Source organism: Oryza sativa, chromosome 6, assembly GCF_034140825.1.
Source record: "Oryza sativa Japonica Group chromosome 6, ASM3414082v1".
NCBI classification, from domain to species: domain Eukaryota; kingdom Viridiplantae; phylum Streptophyta; class Magnoliopsida; order Poales; family Poaceae; genus Oryza; species Oryza sativa.
Genome location: NC_089040.1, coordinates 3637501 through 3653563, shown reverse-complemented (window position 1 = coordinate 3653563; position 16063 = coordinate 3637501). Strand labels below are relative to the sequence as shown.

General features: G+C 48.5%; 2 protein-coding genes across 2 annotated transcripts; one reads left to right on the top strand and one right to left on the bottom strand.

The window, feature by feature from the left end:
- The first annotated feature begins 2 nt into the window (after positions 1–2).
- On the top strand, positions 3–13150 carry LOC136356894 (putative wall-associated receptor kinase-like 16). Its single transcript, XM_066311443.1, has 3 exons — positions 3–26; positions 91–290; positions 12823–13150. Exons 1-3 carry the CDS (start codon positions 3–5, stop codon positions 13148–13150), a joined length of 552 nt encoding a protein of 183 aa, XP_066167540.1.
- A 724-nt stretch (positions 13151–13874) lies between these two features.
- Positions 13875–15634, bottom strand: LOC9266659 (protein GOS9). The gene is made up of 3 exons (NM_001424202.1): positions 15584–15634; positions 15225–15425; positions 13875–14515 (listed from the first exon to the last, which is right to left on the bottom strand). Exons 1-3 carry the CDS (start codon positions 15584–15586, stop codon positions 14300–14302), a joined length of 420 nt encoding a protein of 139 aa, NP_001411131.1. The 5' UTR covers positions 15587–15634; the 3' UTR covers positions 13875–14299.
- Between the last annotated feature and the right edge of the window lie 429 nt (positions 15635–16063).

The window sequence follows — 16063 nt, the reverse complement described above, 5'->3', positions numbered from 1 at the left end:
TTATGAACACAAACTGCAACACATCAGTGTGAATCATAAGCACTTCGCTCGAGGCACCACCAGTGAACTACTGATGCGACGATGTGACAGAAATCACATAACAAACTTATTCTTCATGGTGATGTCAAAACCTCCAACGTACTTCTTGACGAGAACTATGCCGCAATTTTGGTGCCAACTGACGAGGCCCAATTTGTCACCTTGGTGCAAGGAACCTGCGGGTACCTAGATCTTGAGTACATGCAGACCTGCCAACTGACAGATAAGAGTGATGCATATAGCTTTGGTGTGCGCCATCCTCGCTTCGCCACTGCCGGAGTGAGCCGTCGGTAAGCTGTGGCGAGACGGCGAGCTGGGACGGCTACAGCGGGGCAACACCTAGGGTGAGGTAACAGGTTGTGGTGAAGGTGGAGTCTGGTGAGGCGCTGGGAGGTCCATGATGGCCAGCGAGGAGCGGCGTGGTGCATCAAGGCGGCGGTCGACGAGGAGCAGTGGGCACATGAAGGTGGCCATCGGCGAGGCGGCACGGCTAGATCCGGCGTTTCCTCGCTTGGATGGCGCCTCCTGGCCTCGTTTCGCCATCTGGTCGGAGTGGAACCGTCATCGAGGAGGCAGGGTGGAGCTCGCCGGCGCATACGGAGCGGAGGTGGCTAGCCAGGTAGTTGGGGAGCGGCCGGCGAGGAGGCTGGTTGGAGCTCGGCGGTGCAGATGGAGGGTTAGCTGCAGCGACAAGACTCCGTGGTAACGAGAAAATTGCATATCTACCATCGCATAAGTTTGGATTCGCTGAAATACCATCCCTTGATCAGGCTTCGCTAGAATACCATCCTCAACCAGGACATCTTTGCTAAAATACCATCTTAGACAAAAATGTTAGAACAATTGGGCTAGGCCCGATTTATTCTATTAAATCTCAAAGGCCCATAATAAGTGTTAAGGATAATAATACCACCTCAGGAATTAAGCGAGAAGTACCTCAACTTAAATAGGGAGTTATCGGAGGCTCCCTGTTGACCGGTTGAGGTGGGAATCGGAAAGCCACACGCGCGCGCCGAGCCGAGCTGGGGCATGGCGGGCGTCACGTCAGTCTCTATCCTTTTGCTACCACGATCCCACATTCCCACGACTGCCTCCGTAACGGTGCGTGCACGATCGCACGATACCACGATCCCACGACGCGCGTGCGGCAACTGGGGGATATCTCTCCTGCTATATAAGGAGGCCGCTAGTCCGATCAAAACGATTCGCTTGCTTTCTCTCGCTGGTGTTCTTCCTCCTCCGTGTGCCTGTGCTGCCTCTGTTTCGCTTCCTCGCTTCTGATCGCTTGCGCGCACGAGAGATCGGATCGGAAGGAGCAGGGCCTCCGGAACCACACCTTCCGACTGCCTCCGTAACGGCGCGTGCACGATCGCACGATACCACGATCCCACGACGCGCGTGCGGCAACTGGCGGATATCTCTCCTGCTATATAAGGAGGCCGCTAGTCCGATCAAAACGATTCGCTTGCTTTCTCTCACTGGTGTTCTTCCTCCTCCGCTCGCCTGTGCTGCCTCTGTTTCGCTTCCTCGCTTCTGATCGCTTGCGCGCACGAGAGATCGGATCGGAAGGAGCAGGGCCTCCGGAACCACAATTTCGCCCGCTAGTCCGATCAGAACGATTCGCTTGCTTTCTCTCGCTGGTGTTCTTCCTCCTCCGCGCGCCTGTGCTGCCTCTGTTTCGCTTCCTCGCTTCTGATCGCTTGCGCGCACGAGAGATCGGAAGGAGCAGGGCCTCCGGAACCACACCTTCGCCTGAGATCTGCACCGGGTAGGCGGGTGATCAGGTTTTTGGGGAGTGCTTTGTCACGCCCAGAAATTTAACCCAAATTTCCAGACTATTTTGCGTAGTAAATCCCTGTCCAGGACCAGCCAGGGTACACAAAACGACAAGTAATATACAGTTCCAAACGTAAATAAAGCGTAAAATACTTACGGAAGAGGCACTTAGTCCTCACACCGAAACAGAACGACAGCAGCGGAAAAAGGCGATCCTAGCGGGGCTTCAGCTCCACTCCACAGGCAAAACTCAACTGGGGTGTGAGCCTTGGTCCTCTAACTCCATCTTCAGCTCAGAAGCACTACACTTCTGAAAAGGGAGAATAAAAGCAAGGCTGAGTACAACCACCGTACTCAGCAAGCCACACCAACGACGCAGACGTGCAAAGGGATACAAGGATGGTTTGTGGCTATTTGCATAAAGGCGGTTGTAAAACATTTTATTGAGCAAAATAGTAAAACTGTTGAGTAATTAAAGTAACATTAAATCTCCACTGATCAACGCTACACCACGTTGAACAGGCCCAACCAACCCACCTAAACTACAGTGTATTGGGTTGATTTATTAAGTGTGAGACTAATCACGGTGAATCTGGTCGACCGCCCATAACCGCGGGCACGGCTATTCGAATAGTTTTACTCTGATCAGAGGTGTACAACTGTACCCACAAGACACAGCCCCACAACACGTTTCCGTGCGCCGACATGCCACCACGACATACCGGAAAGAGGCCGTGACAGGACCCTTCGCATAACCCCCTCTAACCAAGCACACCACACCTCAGGTTTCACCCCCGTCCCCAGCGGGCAACGGGCAGTCCCCTCTCGTGCCTAGGTGAATCCGGAAGCGACAGAGGCCGTCGCAGGGCCCGCCCCGCTCCATCACGCCCACCCTTGCCTGGATGCGTCGACTAGAGGAAAGCTACACTACAAGCCCAGCCGTTGCCCACGCTGGCTTGTGGTAAGTACGATAAGTTCTTCCAGGGCATCCCGCGAACCGGTCCTTAACTGCCATGGGTGCGACCAGCAAAACCATGCACCCACAGCCCACCATTCAGTCGCATTTTAGTTGGATAATTACGACCATGAAGCATGGCCAGATGTCTCGAGCACGTAGCTCACTCTGATACTAAAAAGGTCTAATACTGCAATTATCCCATCAACTGAGCTAGTGGTAATTAAGCATGGCTAAGCATATAGTTCTAGCTAGGTCACATAAGTAACATGAGCTAGTCGATTCATTACCCAAAGTTGACAAAGAACAGATATCAAGTAAACATGGCACAAGCGAGCAGATAGGTAATACCCTGACCCCATGTAATTAGCAAAATATGCATATTTATTTGCAAATAGTAAAACATTTGTAAATTGGGATCAACATGCTCAAGGGGAATGTGTGACTTGCCTCGCTTCTTCACTTTGATCTTCCGAACTCTTTTCCTCGCGACCGCGGACTTCCGAAACGACGGAAACTACACGCTGGCACGCAAAACGAGGAAAAACTCTAATAAAAACCAAGGAAACAGTACATAAAAAGTAAACAAACATGTAGAGCTCAATTTTAGATGCATTTTGCAAGTTGAATGGCTCAATTCGGAGTTCGAATGAATTAGATATGAATTTTAGAAGTTTTGAGCCATTTATATGAATTTCTAGAATTAAACTCGATTTATTGCGCAATTATTATTTATTTTTACAAAGGAAAAGACGGTTGCTGACGTCATCAAAGGGGAGGGGCGGCGCCGGCAAGCGGGCCCCACCGGTCAGCGGCACAAGGGCGCCGGTCCACCGTGGACCGGGACCACCGAGGCGGTCCACCGCCGGTCCACGGGAACCGACGGCCCGGATCGGCCCAAAGCCGATCGGACGGCCACGAGGCGGCGCGGCTGGGGCACGGGCACGGCATGAAACCGGCTCGGCCGAGCCATGGCGCGGCGGCGGCATGCGGCCACCGGCGGCAGCAGCCGGCGACGTGGAACGGCGGCGGGCGGCCGTAGGACAGCGGCGCGCACTGGGACGGCGACGCACCCCAAGAGGCGGAGGTCGGCAAGAAAGGGGAACGGGAAAAAAAGGAAGGGAGAAGAGGTCCTCACCGGAAGCGGCGGCCGGCGCGGAGGAAGATGACGGCGACGACGATTGCCCGATGGCGGCTTGCGAGGACGGAGGGCGGATGGGGTCGCCCTTGACCTTCAGAAGGAGAAGAGGGAGTTAGGGAGGGGAGGACCGATGCGGGGTGACCGGTAACGACGGCCGACCGCGACAATGTGAGAAGGATCTCACCGACGACCGAGGAAGGAGGAGCTCCGGCGGATTTCCGGCGAAGAGGGGCGGCGGCCGAGGTCCTCCTCGTCCCAGCGGAGCTGAGGGAGGCAACGGTGCGGGTCGGCGTCGACCGAAGCGGCGGCGCGACGCGGCTGGAGTCGGTGGCGGCGACGGAGAGAGGTGGTTCGCGTGGCTACGGCGCTACGGAGGTGGAGAGGGGAAATGGAGCGGTGGCCGAGCTTGCCTGTCCGGCGGCAAAGCTGGCGGTGGCGGCGGAGCGGTGCGGCGGCGACCCTAGCGACGGGAAACGGCGGCCGGAGTTCGCCGAAGTGTGGCGGCGCGCGGGAGCGGCGTAGGGAGAGCGAGGGAGAGAGTGCCGGGCTCGGGAAACAAGGGGAAATGGACGAGGGGAGCACGGGGGTGCTTTTTATGGGCTCGGGAAGGCGGGATCGGGACCGGACGTGGCGGAATCGGCCGGCGAAGTGGGGCGCCGACGTGGGGTGGTGGAGGGGTTAACCGGCGCCGATTTTCGCGGGGAGAGTGGGGGAAAGGGCGCAGACGTGGGCGGCGAGGTCCCACGGACAAGCGCGCGCGCGCGGGGTGGAGGAGGTGGGCGGAAACGGCGGCGTCGTGGGGCGGCTCGGGCGGCCATGGCGGCAGTTGGGGATGGAGCTGGAGGTAGGAGATGACATGTGGGGTCCACGGATCCCACCTGTCGGAGAGAGAGGGAGGGAGAGTTGGAAGGGGGACGTAAAACAGACTTCGCGAGGGAGAGGGGAAACGGGCCGACGGCCCAAGAGAGGGGAGGGAGGCCGGCCGGGAGAGGGAGAGAGAGGGAACGGGCCGCGGGAGGGAAAGGGAATTGGGCCGGGGCGGCCCAAAGAGAGAAAGGAGGATTTTATTTGTTTTCTTTTTATTTTAATTGATTAAATGAACTTTGTGCTATTAAAACTATTTCTCGAGCTCCGAAAATTCACGGAAAATTCCGGAGAGTACATTAGGGCACAAAGAATATTACAAAATATTCCCGGCCAATAATTTTTAAAGGAAATTTTTAATTTCCTCTATAATTTCACTTGATTAAATTGATTTAACTTTTAATATAATTTCTTGAAATGCATTATTAATTGATTTTTAATCTCAAACGAAAATCGGGGCGTTACATGCTTCCCGCACGACTGCTCTGTTCATCGTTGTCTCGTCGTCCACCATGTCTGCACCTGGAACCGATGGCGTGCCTGGAGCCGGAGCCGCCGCTGCCGCCGTCTCTGGAGATGGCGCTCCGGGAGCCGGAGCCGTTGCGAACGTCAACATCGACGGAGGCAGTTCTGCCTCACAATCCAGCGGAGGGCCATTCTCGGGGTATGTCTCTCTCCTACTGTCGTTCATACCTCTGTTTGTTCTGTTAGTCGCATTGCGTTCTTGGTATGTTCATGATGCTTATGATACTGTAAGCATACTTCTGGTTATGCTAAATGTTGTCACTTGATCACCCCACATTGTTCATGCCATGATTATTGTCTTAAAATTTTGGATTAAAATATGCCGATATATGACCATATTTCCAACAAAAAATAGCCCTGATTCTTCTTCTTCCTCACTCCAACCAGAAGAGCTCACCGGCATCCACCGCCGTGCCATTGGTGCCACCTTGCCGGCGGTGATGCTGGCACGGCCCTCCCCATCGTCCTCGCCTTCCATCCTGCCCACCGCGCTGGTGTGAGGAGACCGCAGCTGACGTCGACAGAGCCGGGGAGTCAACCGGGGAGTGGGTCGACGGAGACGAACTCACCGGCGACAAGGGCGGCGCGTCGAGGCGGGCGGACGAACTCGCCGACGGTGGGGGCGGCACGTCGACGGTGGCCAGCCGAGGCGACGCCAGCGAGGCAGCGACAGGCCGAGACGACGCACGCGGCGGCGACCGACCGACACGACACGGGCGGCGAGTCGGGACGGGGCGGCGGCGCGACGGAGGCCGGCCGAGACGACGCGGGCGACGGCGGCCGGCGAGTCGGGACGGGGCGGCAACGCGACGGAGGCCGGTCGAGTGGCGGGGCGGCGGCGCGACGGCGCGCGGCCGAGACGACGCGAGCTGGCGCGTCCTCGTCTCACCTGCCGCTGCCGTGTCGAAGGTGGAAGATGAAGAAGCGGGGCATTTTCCTCTGTGATGGTATTTTGACAAACACACCTAGTTAAGAGGGGTATTCTAGCGAAACACTTTTTAGTGATGATATTCCAGCGAATCCAAACTTATGCGATGGTAGATATGCAATTTTCTCCGTGGTAACGTGAGTGGCTGCTGGAACTGAAGCTTCCCGGCGGCGGCAATGTGGAGATCTCTCGATGGTGGTGGCACTTGGTGGCACTAGTGGCTGTTGAATCGGAGCTACACGAGGTTGGCGGAGACAATGGAGTTGGTGGTGGCGAAGGGCAGCGATGGTACCGTGTCTCTGATGGCGAGGGCTGGCAACGGACAGCGATGGTGGCTAGCCCTCCCCCGTGACGGCGAGCCAGTTCATCCCGTGACCGTGGTGGATGATTGGTTCGATGACGGCAGATGAAGTTGGCGGTGGTGGAGGCTCTCGTTGGCAACGTCCTAGTTGTGGCGGCAACTAGGCGAGCTCCAGCACCAGATCTGACTGTAGCCAAGCCAGATAGTAGAACGGTGGTCGTCGGTGACATAGATGGTTGATGGTGTCGTCAACTTTGAAGACAACGGCTGCGGAAGCTATTAGCAGCGATGCCCTAGTGGTGACGGCTAGCAAGTGACGTCGGCACCAAGATCTGACTGCGGATAGGTGTGGTCGGCGGTGGAACATCTTCGACGAGCTCATGGCAGTAAAATGCGAAGTGGCATTGCAGCTTCACGGCGCACTAGGGGCGTTCGGAATGCGGCGGTGGCGTAAGGGGATTTGGATGACGACAACGGATAGAAGGCACGACAAATGGCAGCAGATGTTGGTTGTGATATGCGGAGGCGGAGATGGTGTAGTGTAACATCCTGAAAATTCCCAACAATAAAAAAAAATCACTAAAATTTTGAACTTTTTAAAACTTTTGCATCATGCTGGTTGTTATGATTGCTATTGCTTGCCAAACCGTAAATAATTACAAAGAAAGCAAACCCAAACAAAGGGAAGGTTAATTACTAATTTAATTTATAGTTCAAATATTAAATATTCGGACCATGTTGATAGCTTGATGCCATGATTAGCTAAAAGAAACAGTAAAATCAAATCCAATTCATTTGAATCCAATCCCACATGAAATATAGGAACACATGAAATGATGATCACCACTATAATGATCGTGTTTATAAATAAGTAATTCACCGGAATATATAGATTGATACTTACAACATTTCACCGAATTCCTCGTGACATGAAAATCACTCATATAAAATAATGGTCATATAAATAAATTAAGCTTTATATATAAATAAGAATATGTGAGTGTTTAATTAGACAATTAGATTAATATTGTACCGAGTCTCAATTTATATTTATCGAATTACTAGATCCACGTAAAATACATTATTATACAAATAAGTTCATTCAATGTGCTATTGTAATAGTAATGGCCACATTAGGATATTTTAATTAATTTTGGAACCCTCAAAGCCTCCAAAATTTTTCTAGGTTAATTTTAGAATTAGACCTCATTTAAATAATATAATAGAAAAATATATATAAAAATAAAATATGAGTAATATTAATCTAGGGTGAATTCATTAGTTAAGATAACACAAATATTGAGTAAAATGCATATATGCAAAATTAGGAATTGTGGAATCAAATTTATATGGAAAATACACTAAAATCGGACTAATTAGAAAACGGCACTGTTCATTAGCCCCCTAGGTGTTCGATTTGGTTCCTAGCCATCCGCCCTCTTCCTCCCCACTGCTGCGCCGCCCTAGCCGGCCTTGAGCCCCGAGCCGCCATCGCCGTCTCGTCGTGCCATCGCCATTCCATCACCCTCACCCGTCGCCATCGTGCCGCGCCGCGCGCCGTCTCGTCGACGATGCCGCGCCGCGTGCCGTCGCCATCGCGTCCCGTCCCTGCTGCCGCCGTGCCGCTGGCGCCTGCCGCGCCGCGCGCCGCTCGGCCGTCGCCGTCGCGCCTCGCGCCTCGTACCACCGCGCGCCATCGCCGTTGCTGCCGCGTCGTCGTCGCCGTTGTTGTCGCGTCATCGCACCCCGCGCCGCGCCGCCCGCTGTCGCGTCGCCGCTGCCGCCCGTCGCGTCGCCTTGCGCCCCGTGCCGCCGCTGCCGCGCTGTCGCCGTCACCGTCGCGTCCCGCCTCGTGCCGCGCGCCACCGCTGCCGCCCCGTCATCGCCCGCTCGTCGCGCGCGCCGCCGCCGCTGCCGCGCCGTCACCGTCGCGTCGCCGTCGGCCGCGCGCCGTGAGCCGCCGCGCGCCCGTCCCCTCGCCGTCGCCCTGCGCCACTGCCGCGCCGCCCGTTCCATCGCGCCGAGCCCCGTGCCGCCGCGCGCGTCGCGTCGCCTCGTCTGTCAGGACGCTCGCTCGCCACCCGCCGCGTCGCCGTCCCATCGCCGCGCGCCGTCACCATCGCCGCGTCGAGCCCCACGCCACCCGTCACATCGCCCGTCTCGAGCCCCGCACCGCCGCCCGTCGCATCGCCGCTCCGAGCCCCGCGCCGCCATCGCGTCGCCGCCCGCGCGTCGCCGTCGTCCCGAGCCCCGTGCGCCGCTGTCGCGTCGCCATTAAGCCGCCGCCCTTTCCCCTCTCCTTCTCCCCCTCTTCCCTATAAATACCCCACCCCCTCTCCACTTTCCCCCACTCCATTTCCCTCCTCCTCCCCTCTTCCCTCTCCACCGCGCCGCCGCTCTCGTGCCACTGCGCCGCCGCCCTCGTGCCGCCTCGCTGCCGCCCTCGAAGCCGCCACACCGCGCCGTGTGCCGTGCCGAGCGTCGCCTCGCCTTGCGCCGCCGTCGCCGCCGCCGTCGTCGGTAAGCCGCCGCCCCTTCCCTCGTTCCGCCGCCGTCGCCGCCCCGGGTAGCCTGAGCCGAGAGAGAGAGAGAGAGGAAGGGAGAAAGAAGCCGGGAGGGAGGAAAGAAAGAGAAGAAAGGGAAAAAGAAAGAGAGGAAGAGAGAAAAAAGAAAGAGAGAGGAAGGGGAGAAAAGAAAGAAAAGAAAAGAAAAGAGGAAAAGAAAAGAAAGGAGAGGAAAAAGGAAAGAAAAGAAAAGAGAAGAAAAGAAAAGAGAGAGAGAGGGAAAAGAAAAGGGAAAAATTTAGGGGGAAATTTAAAATATTTACAAATATTAGAATTTAATTATAGGATTAATGAAAATATAATTAGATGAAATCTTACTAATTAAATACCTAAAATACTAGCATTTAAATATAGGATTAATGAAAATATAATTGGATGAATTCCTATAGATTATAGATATAATGCTCGGGTAGATTAAATTAAAAACTTATACTAACAAAATATTTATACCCGCAAAATAGTTTAGGATGTATAAATCGAAAATGGATATTGTACAGTGGCATAATTATCTTTAACATGTCTTGTCACTGTAGCAACTAAATAAATTAGTTATAATCAATCCTTCCAATTTATGGGTGTATAGGAAAATATTAGTGCCATTTACTAGTCTATGTCCAAATATAACTAAATCCATGACTTATAAATTGTTTACATAAAGTTTAGCCTCATATTTTGTAACTAAAATATAAACACACATAGATGAATCTTTAACTTGTTTAGGAGAGTAATCACAGAGCTAGTTGTATTTGGACCACTTAAAAATTTGTCGATACAATGTCATGTGAAGTAGAACATATGTATATAATCGATTGATATCCATTAGTTAACCAAACAGAGCCATCTTAAAATCAACATGTATTGTATAGCTTACAGTAAAAATCAACTACTCAAATATATGATCCAATAATAAGATATTGTTGCTTACGCATATACTATACATCCCATTATAGTAGTACGGTATAGTATTAATTTGCGTGTTGCATATATTAAATTAAGAGGGAGTGTATGACAAAAATGTATATTGGATAAATACTAGTTATAAATCTTGACCCCATATAATTATAATTATAGTTCAACTGTAAATTAGGATTATTCATTGTAAAATTATGTGATGGGATAATCTGTAACCATAATATGATTAACCTAAACAACTCTAACATAGAAAGCATGGATGATTATTAACCTTTTGTAATTTATTGCGACAAGTGAAATATGTTCATAATTAAAGTAAAGCCTCCATCAATTAAATAATAATACAAATGATTCATTATTTGATTGATCCTAAATCCATCCGACAACAGAACCTCTAGTATACGACCATTTTATTTAGGTAGATGCATGTGTAGCCATAATCCTTCCATAGCCATTAGCTAGACTACACCACATATTAGCCAGATACGTATCTCATTTATACTACATTGATTAGCTCCTGAATAGACCACCAAGACAACAGAAAGATTAAGTAGCCCTTAGCATGTTGGAATCCATTAGCAAACGCGAATAATATGAGCAACCTTAGGTTCGACCTCAACAAATATATTTTGTTTGTACATATTTGATTGTTATTTGAATATTGGTTTTTCTCGCGTATTATAGAATTTGTATATCGGTTAGTCGTGAGGCAACGTATGCAGCTTCCAGGAGGTGAAGGTTGATCAAGAATTATATCAAGAATAAGGACTATCCTGAGCAAGGCAAGTCATCACTATTCCTTGAACATGTTGATCCCAATTGCGAAATTGTTTTGTTTACAAATAAAATTGCATGCAATGATGAACATCCTACTTGTGATTATGCCATGCCTTGATTATTGTTTACCCCTTATTCCTTCGTAACCATGTTTACGTATGAGTCCCTAGTCAATTATGACAACTGCTTAGAAATGCTATTCTAGAATCATGCATACTCATATTTATCAAATGCTATATGCTTGGGCAATTACCTTTGGGAAGGTAATTGAGATGCGGCATGTGGAGACATGAGCGCCACATTGCCATGATGTTGATGACATGATTTGTGAAAGGAGAAATAAAATTAAACAACTGTTTTCGACTGGGGCGGACGGAGGATTTGGGTGGTATCTGGAAAAGGCTAGTACCGTTCCCGGTCAATTAAGGACCGAGCCATGGAGTTAAGCGTGAAACGACCCCCGTACAACCGTACTTCTCGAATGGGTATAGACCTAGCGGATTAGATAGCCGAGCGGAGGCAGTATCCCTGCATAGATGGTTCACCCCTGAGTGAGGCAGGTGCGCTACAATGGGACAGCCGTTGAGGTAGGGCCGAGAGGCGTGCCCTACATCGGTGTCACCATTGGTAGGACTGCCATGAGTGTGTGAGAGAGAGAACTTAACTTGAACCATAATTTAATATGCGTGTGAGACTTCTCTTTCCCGGGAGCGCCAGAACTCCTCTCACTGCTAGAAACATGGACGCCTAGAGTGCATGAGGATTTAAGTTCATGGAGCGGGTACTGCCAATGCGAGGTTATCGAAAAGCTTTGCCGTGACGCGTCTCATGTGTTGGGACGAGGCTCATGTGTTGGGCAGTCGCGGAGTGCGGGTAAAGTGTACATCCACTGCAGTGTGAGTAAACCAAATCTATTCGAATAGCCGTGCTCGCGGTTATTGAGCACCGGGACATGTATTGCACTTGGCTAGACTCCAAATTCTTAACTTGTGGGGGATGGGATATTGCATGATGAATTTTATGCTGATGGAGCCACATCCCGAGAGGAGGGAAGGTGGACATCCTCAGAAAACCATGACGATTCAATGGCGGGAAGCTATCCTTGGGATCACAATGGATGGTGGACAGAACCGTCGTTGTTTAAAGTGAACACTGGTACTAAAATTTGATCAGTCTATGCTAGGTCTTAGGCTTATGAAAAGAATTGAAAAATTAGCTTTATGCAAAAGAACCTGAAGCCTTTCCTTGAAATACCTTCTATCATACGCATTGTTGTTGTGGTGGCTTGCTGAGTACGGTTGGTACTCACCCTTGCTATTTATATATCTTTTAGGAGAGTGTTGAAGAGAAGCCCTTGTCGGTACGCTTGCGTATCCCACAAGATGATTGGAGTGCGGTCTTGTTCTAGGTCTCGTTCCCCAGTCGACTGCCTGTGGCATGTTAACCGGGCCCTTATATTATTTTGTCTTCCGCTGTTGTTCTCTGATAGTTGTTGGCCTACCTGGCCCTAATGTAAGTGTTTAACTCTTTTAGCCTAAATTCATTCGTGATATGTTGTGATCCAACTATGTATGTGTGTACCAACTACTGATCCAGGGATTGGTACAGATAAACACAGAAGATTTCCGATTTCCAAAATCGGGGGTCGACATGTAGCGACGGGCTATGGGGTCTAGTTCCAGTTCTCCCTTTCCTCTTGTGCTATAACAAAAAGAGTATGTCATGTTTGAAGTTTGAAGCTAAGTCTTCTAGTAGCTTTTCTTTCTTGTGTTTTATGTTTTCCTCTATAGGGGGTTTAGAGTCTAAGAACCCATGTATGTTTTAGCTATGTATATCCTTCATGGATATAGAGGCCGGATTAATGAAAATCCATTATCTAAAAAAATATGGGGCATTTGCAAATTTGCTACCGGTTTTTTCAATATTGCAAGGATGCCATTCGAATGACAGTTCTAGTGGTATTTTTGCAATTTTCTAGTGGCAGTTTTGCAATAACGATTCAAAGTAGTGGTAAATTTGCAATTGCCCCAAAAAATATAGCTTTGACATTGTCCTACTAGAGCTACTTACTGGTAAGATGGCCTTCAACCTTGAAGGGCCTGAAAATGAGAGGAGCCTTTCCTTGAGCTTCTTGTGTGCCATGGAGGAGGGAAGACTCATGGACATTATAGGTCATCACATTCAAACTGATGAGAATGCTGGGGTGCTCGAGGAGGTTGCCAACCTTGCAAGCCGGTGCCTGGAGATGATCGGCAATAACCGCCCGTCGATGAGAGATGTCGCTGACAAATTTGGCCGGCTGAGGAAGGTCATGCAGCACCCATGGGCGCAGCATGACCCGGAGGAGATGGTGCAACATTCAAAATAGAGAAATTGCAACATCCAAAATTCATTGTCTGCAACATATAATAAGACATGGTTTGCAACATCTTCACTAGCTCTTCACCAGCCTCACTTTCATCAGTGCCGGCTCCAACCTCTCCACCTCCTCAAACAGTGGTGAGCAACACTGAGATGGAGACGGTGACTGCAGGAATCCCCAACCTAAAGCAATCTCCCAATATCCCTTCCCCTCTCTAGTCTCCATGGCAGCCCTCCCGCAGATCCAATGCTCTAAAGTTGTGGGTGGCTAGATCTGCCCAGAGGAGATCCCGTGAAGATTAAGGAGGAGAAGAAGTTAGGAGAGGAGAGGGAGCGGGTAGAGAGGAGAACAATGGGGGAAACGTCCTAGATGACGGTGACGAGGATAGAGTAGAGAGAAATGAGCGAGAGGGGAGAAGCGGGCAAGATGGGTGGGGTCTACGAGCGTCCGTTGTCCGAGGGATTCTCTCGCATCGGATGGTCAATCAAAAGCATTTCCCCCCTTTCAGTGATGTCTCTACAAAGAAATCTTCTTTTACACATATTTTACCGCATTTGTGGCTTTGTGTGTGTGGTTTTCCCTTATGTTGTTGATGATATCCGTGGATTTGACACAAGGGTTCACCCACAATAAGATCCAACCATAGTGTTTCCTGTACGTCGAAGCAACTTATTGTACTAGCAACTCAGCTTCTCAAAATTTAGGTACATTAAAAATAGGCTTGCGCACATTTAAGCACAATACATCACAGAAGTCTTTTATTCATATATAATCATATATAAACCACGTACGTATATAGCGAATGTAATACAACACAAATAAATGTATACGACACTGACAGAGGTATAACGGGGCACTAGTGTGGTAAACCCTTGGACCTAGTCCAAGCACATACACATGCACACTATATATGTATAGTTATATAGTGATTGAAAGAAATATCACCCTTAGGTCTTGTTCGGTTCATTCCCAAGAGAGAGATTAGAGAGAATTGAGGGGATTAATTCCACACCTCAATAAATGTGAAATTATTCTCCTACAAATCTCACTTAACTTCTTGTTGAGGGATTAAACGAATAGACCTAGGGGTGAATTTATCATGAGCACTGATCCAACCATATATCCAAGGATATATTCATATGTAGATAATATATATCATATGTGGACATAAACTCCGATAGAGTCCACAAGTGCTCCCGCGCGTCCGAAGAAACCAACCACACTGCCGCTCTGCAGCGGGAGGCTAAAAGCAGTTCCACCACCTTGTCCAAAATTATAAGTGGTGACATTGGTGACAATTTTAAGGTTTGTCACGACGTTGGTAAAAGTTCCGGAGATTCCCTTCACGAATTCCTGAGATCCAAGTGTAATCTGTATGCAAGGACGTGCGGAAATATCATCATTAATTGATTTCCACCAGTGAATGAACTTGAATAACACTCCCTTATTTTCTTTATATATGATGCTTATTAGTTTTAACACTAAGCAATGTCATATATATAAGAAAAAAAAAAGAGAGAAAGGAACATGTATTAACGGGCAGCAATCATTATATTCAGGAAGAATATTAATGGGCAGCAATCATAATATTCAATTTTAACTGTGCTAACTAGCTAACTACTGGCACTACGTGTTGTTTAAGGTCAATACATATGACATGCATCTACACATATACTTTCTCCAGTTTTATAATTCTTAATATTTTGAACAAAGTTCAATCCAACTTTTATAACTTTTATTATCAATAACTTTAAAAATATTTAAAAATATTTAGTTTAATTTGAAGTCGCTTAACCAACATATATAGAAACTAGTCCTAAAAATTACTATAAACAAAAGTAAATATTTATTTATTATGTATAATATAACAGAAAATTATAGTTAAAAACATTTTTTTAGACCATATCGTTGTTCAAAACGTCAAAAATTATATAACTGAAAGAGTAGCGCTATAGGGTTTACAAATTAACTGCTACCTTCGTCCCTGAAAGATTATTTTTAACTATAAATCCAGATTCATGGTTGAAAACAGAGCCTTTTATGAAACTAAAAACATAATATATTATTATATTATATGTACCGTAGTTGGATTTCCACCGCCACCACCCCAAGGACCTGCAAGATGTTCCTTCCCATCTGTGCCAATGTATGTAAAGGCAATAGCATCAATGGCTGCACCACTACGGATTGTCACGCTTTTCAAGCTCCTTGGGAGTACAGATAGGTCTACACGACCTCCTCCATTTCCACCCCATGTCCCGATCTTAACAAGTTGTGTGGTCTGCAAATAAAACACATCAATGATTATGACACATATGCAATAGTGTGCATGTTCAGAGGCAAATCTTAACGATGCAATTAAAACACGCAGCATTTCAGAAAATAAAAAAAAATATTAAAGAAAAAAGGTATAAGAGTGCTACTTAATAATTAGCTAACCATTTTAATTTGTAGCCTCTGTCCTACTATGTATCTGTGACTAGTTGTACTGCTATGGTTGCAACCAGTGAGCGCCTCCTATTTATAGTGCTGGATATATAAGCATGCAGACATAACAAATCTTATCCAAAACAACAAAGCAAAATTTTGTTTTATCAACTTGCGAATTGTGAAGGTTTACTAGCTTCTTCCTTAGAAGCAACATTTTTCTCACCTCATTCCACAAACCTTTTTTACTGTTGTGATACATAGTTGACCTTAATATCTTCCTTTGTGGCTAGCTTAATCTGTTCATAAAAACGGCATCACGTCCATTTAGACAGATTATCTGCTATATTTTGGACTAATGTCTGATCTTAACGATATATATCTGACGATGGACTTCATCGATGCAAGCATCTGCCGTTTGCGTGAGGTTTAACCTGGTCAAATCCCAACCCTGCAATCAATCCATTACCTGCTCCCCTACCAAACCTTTAC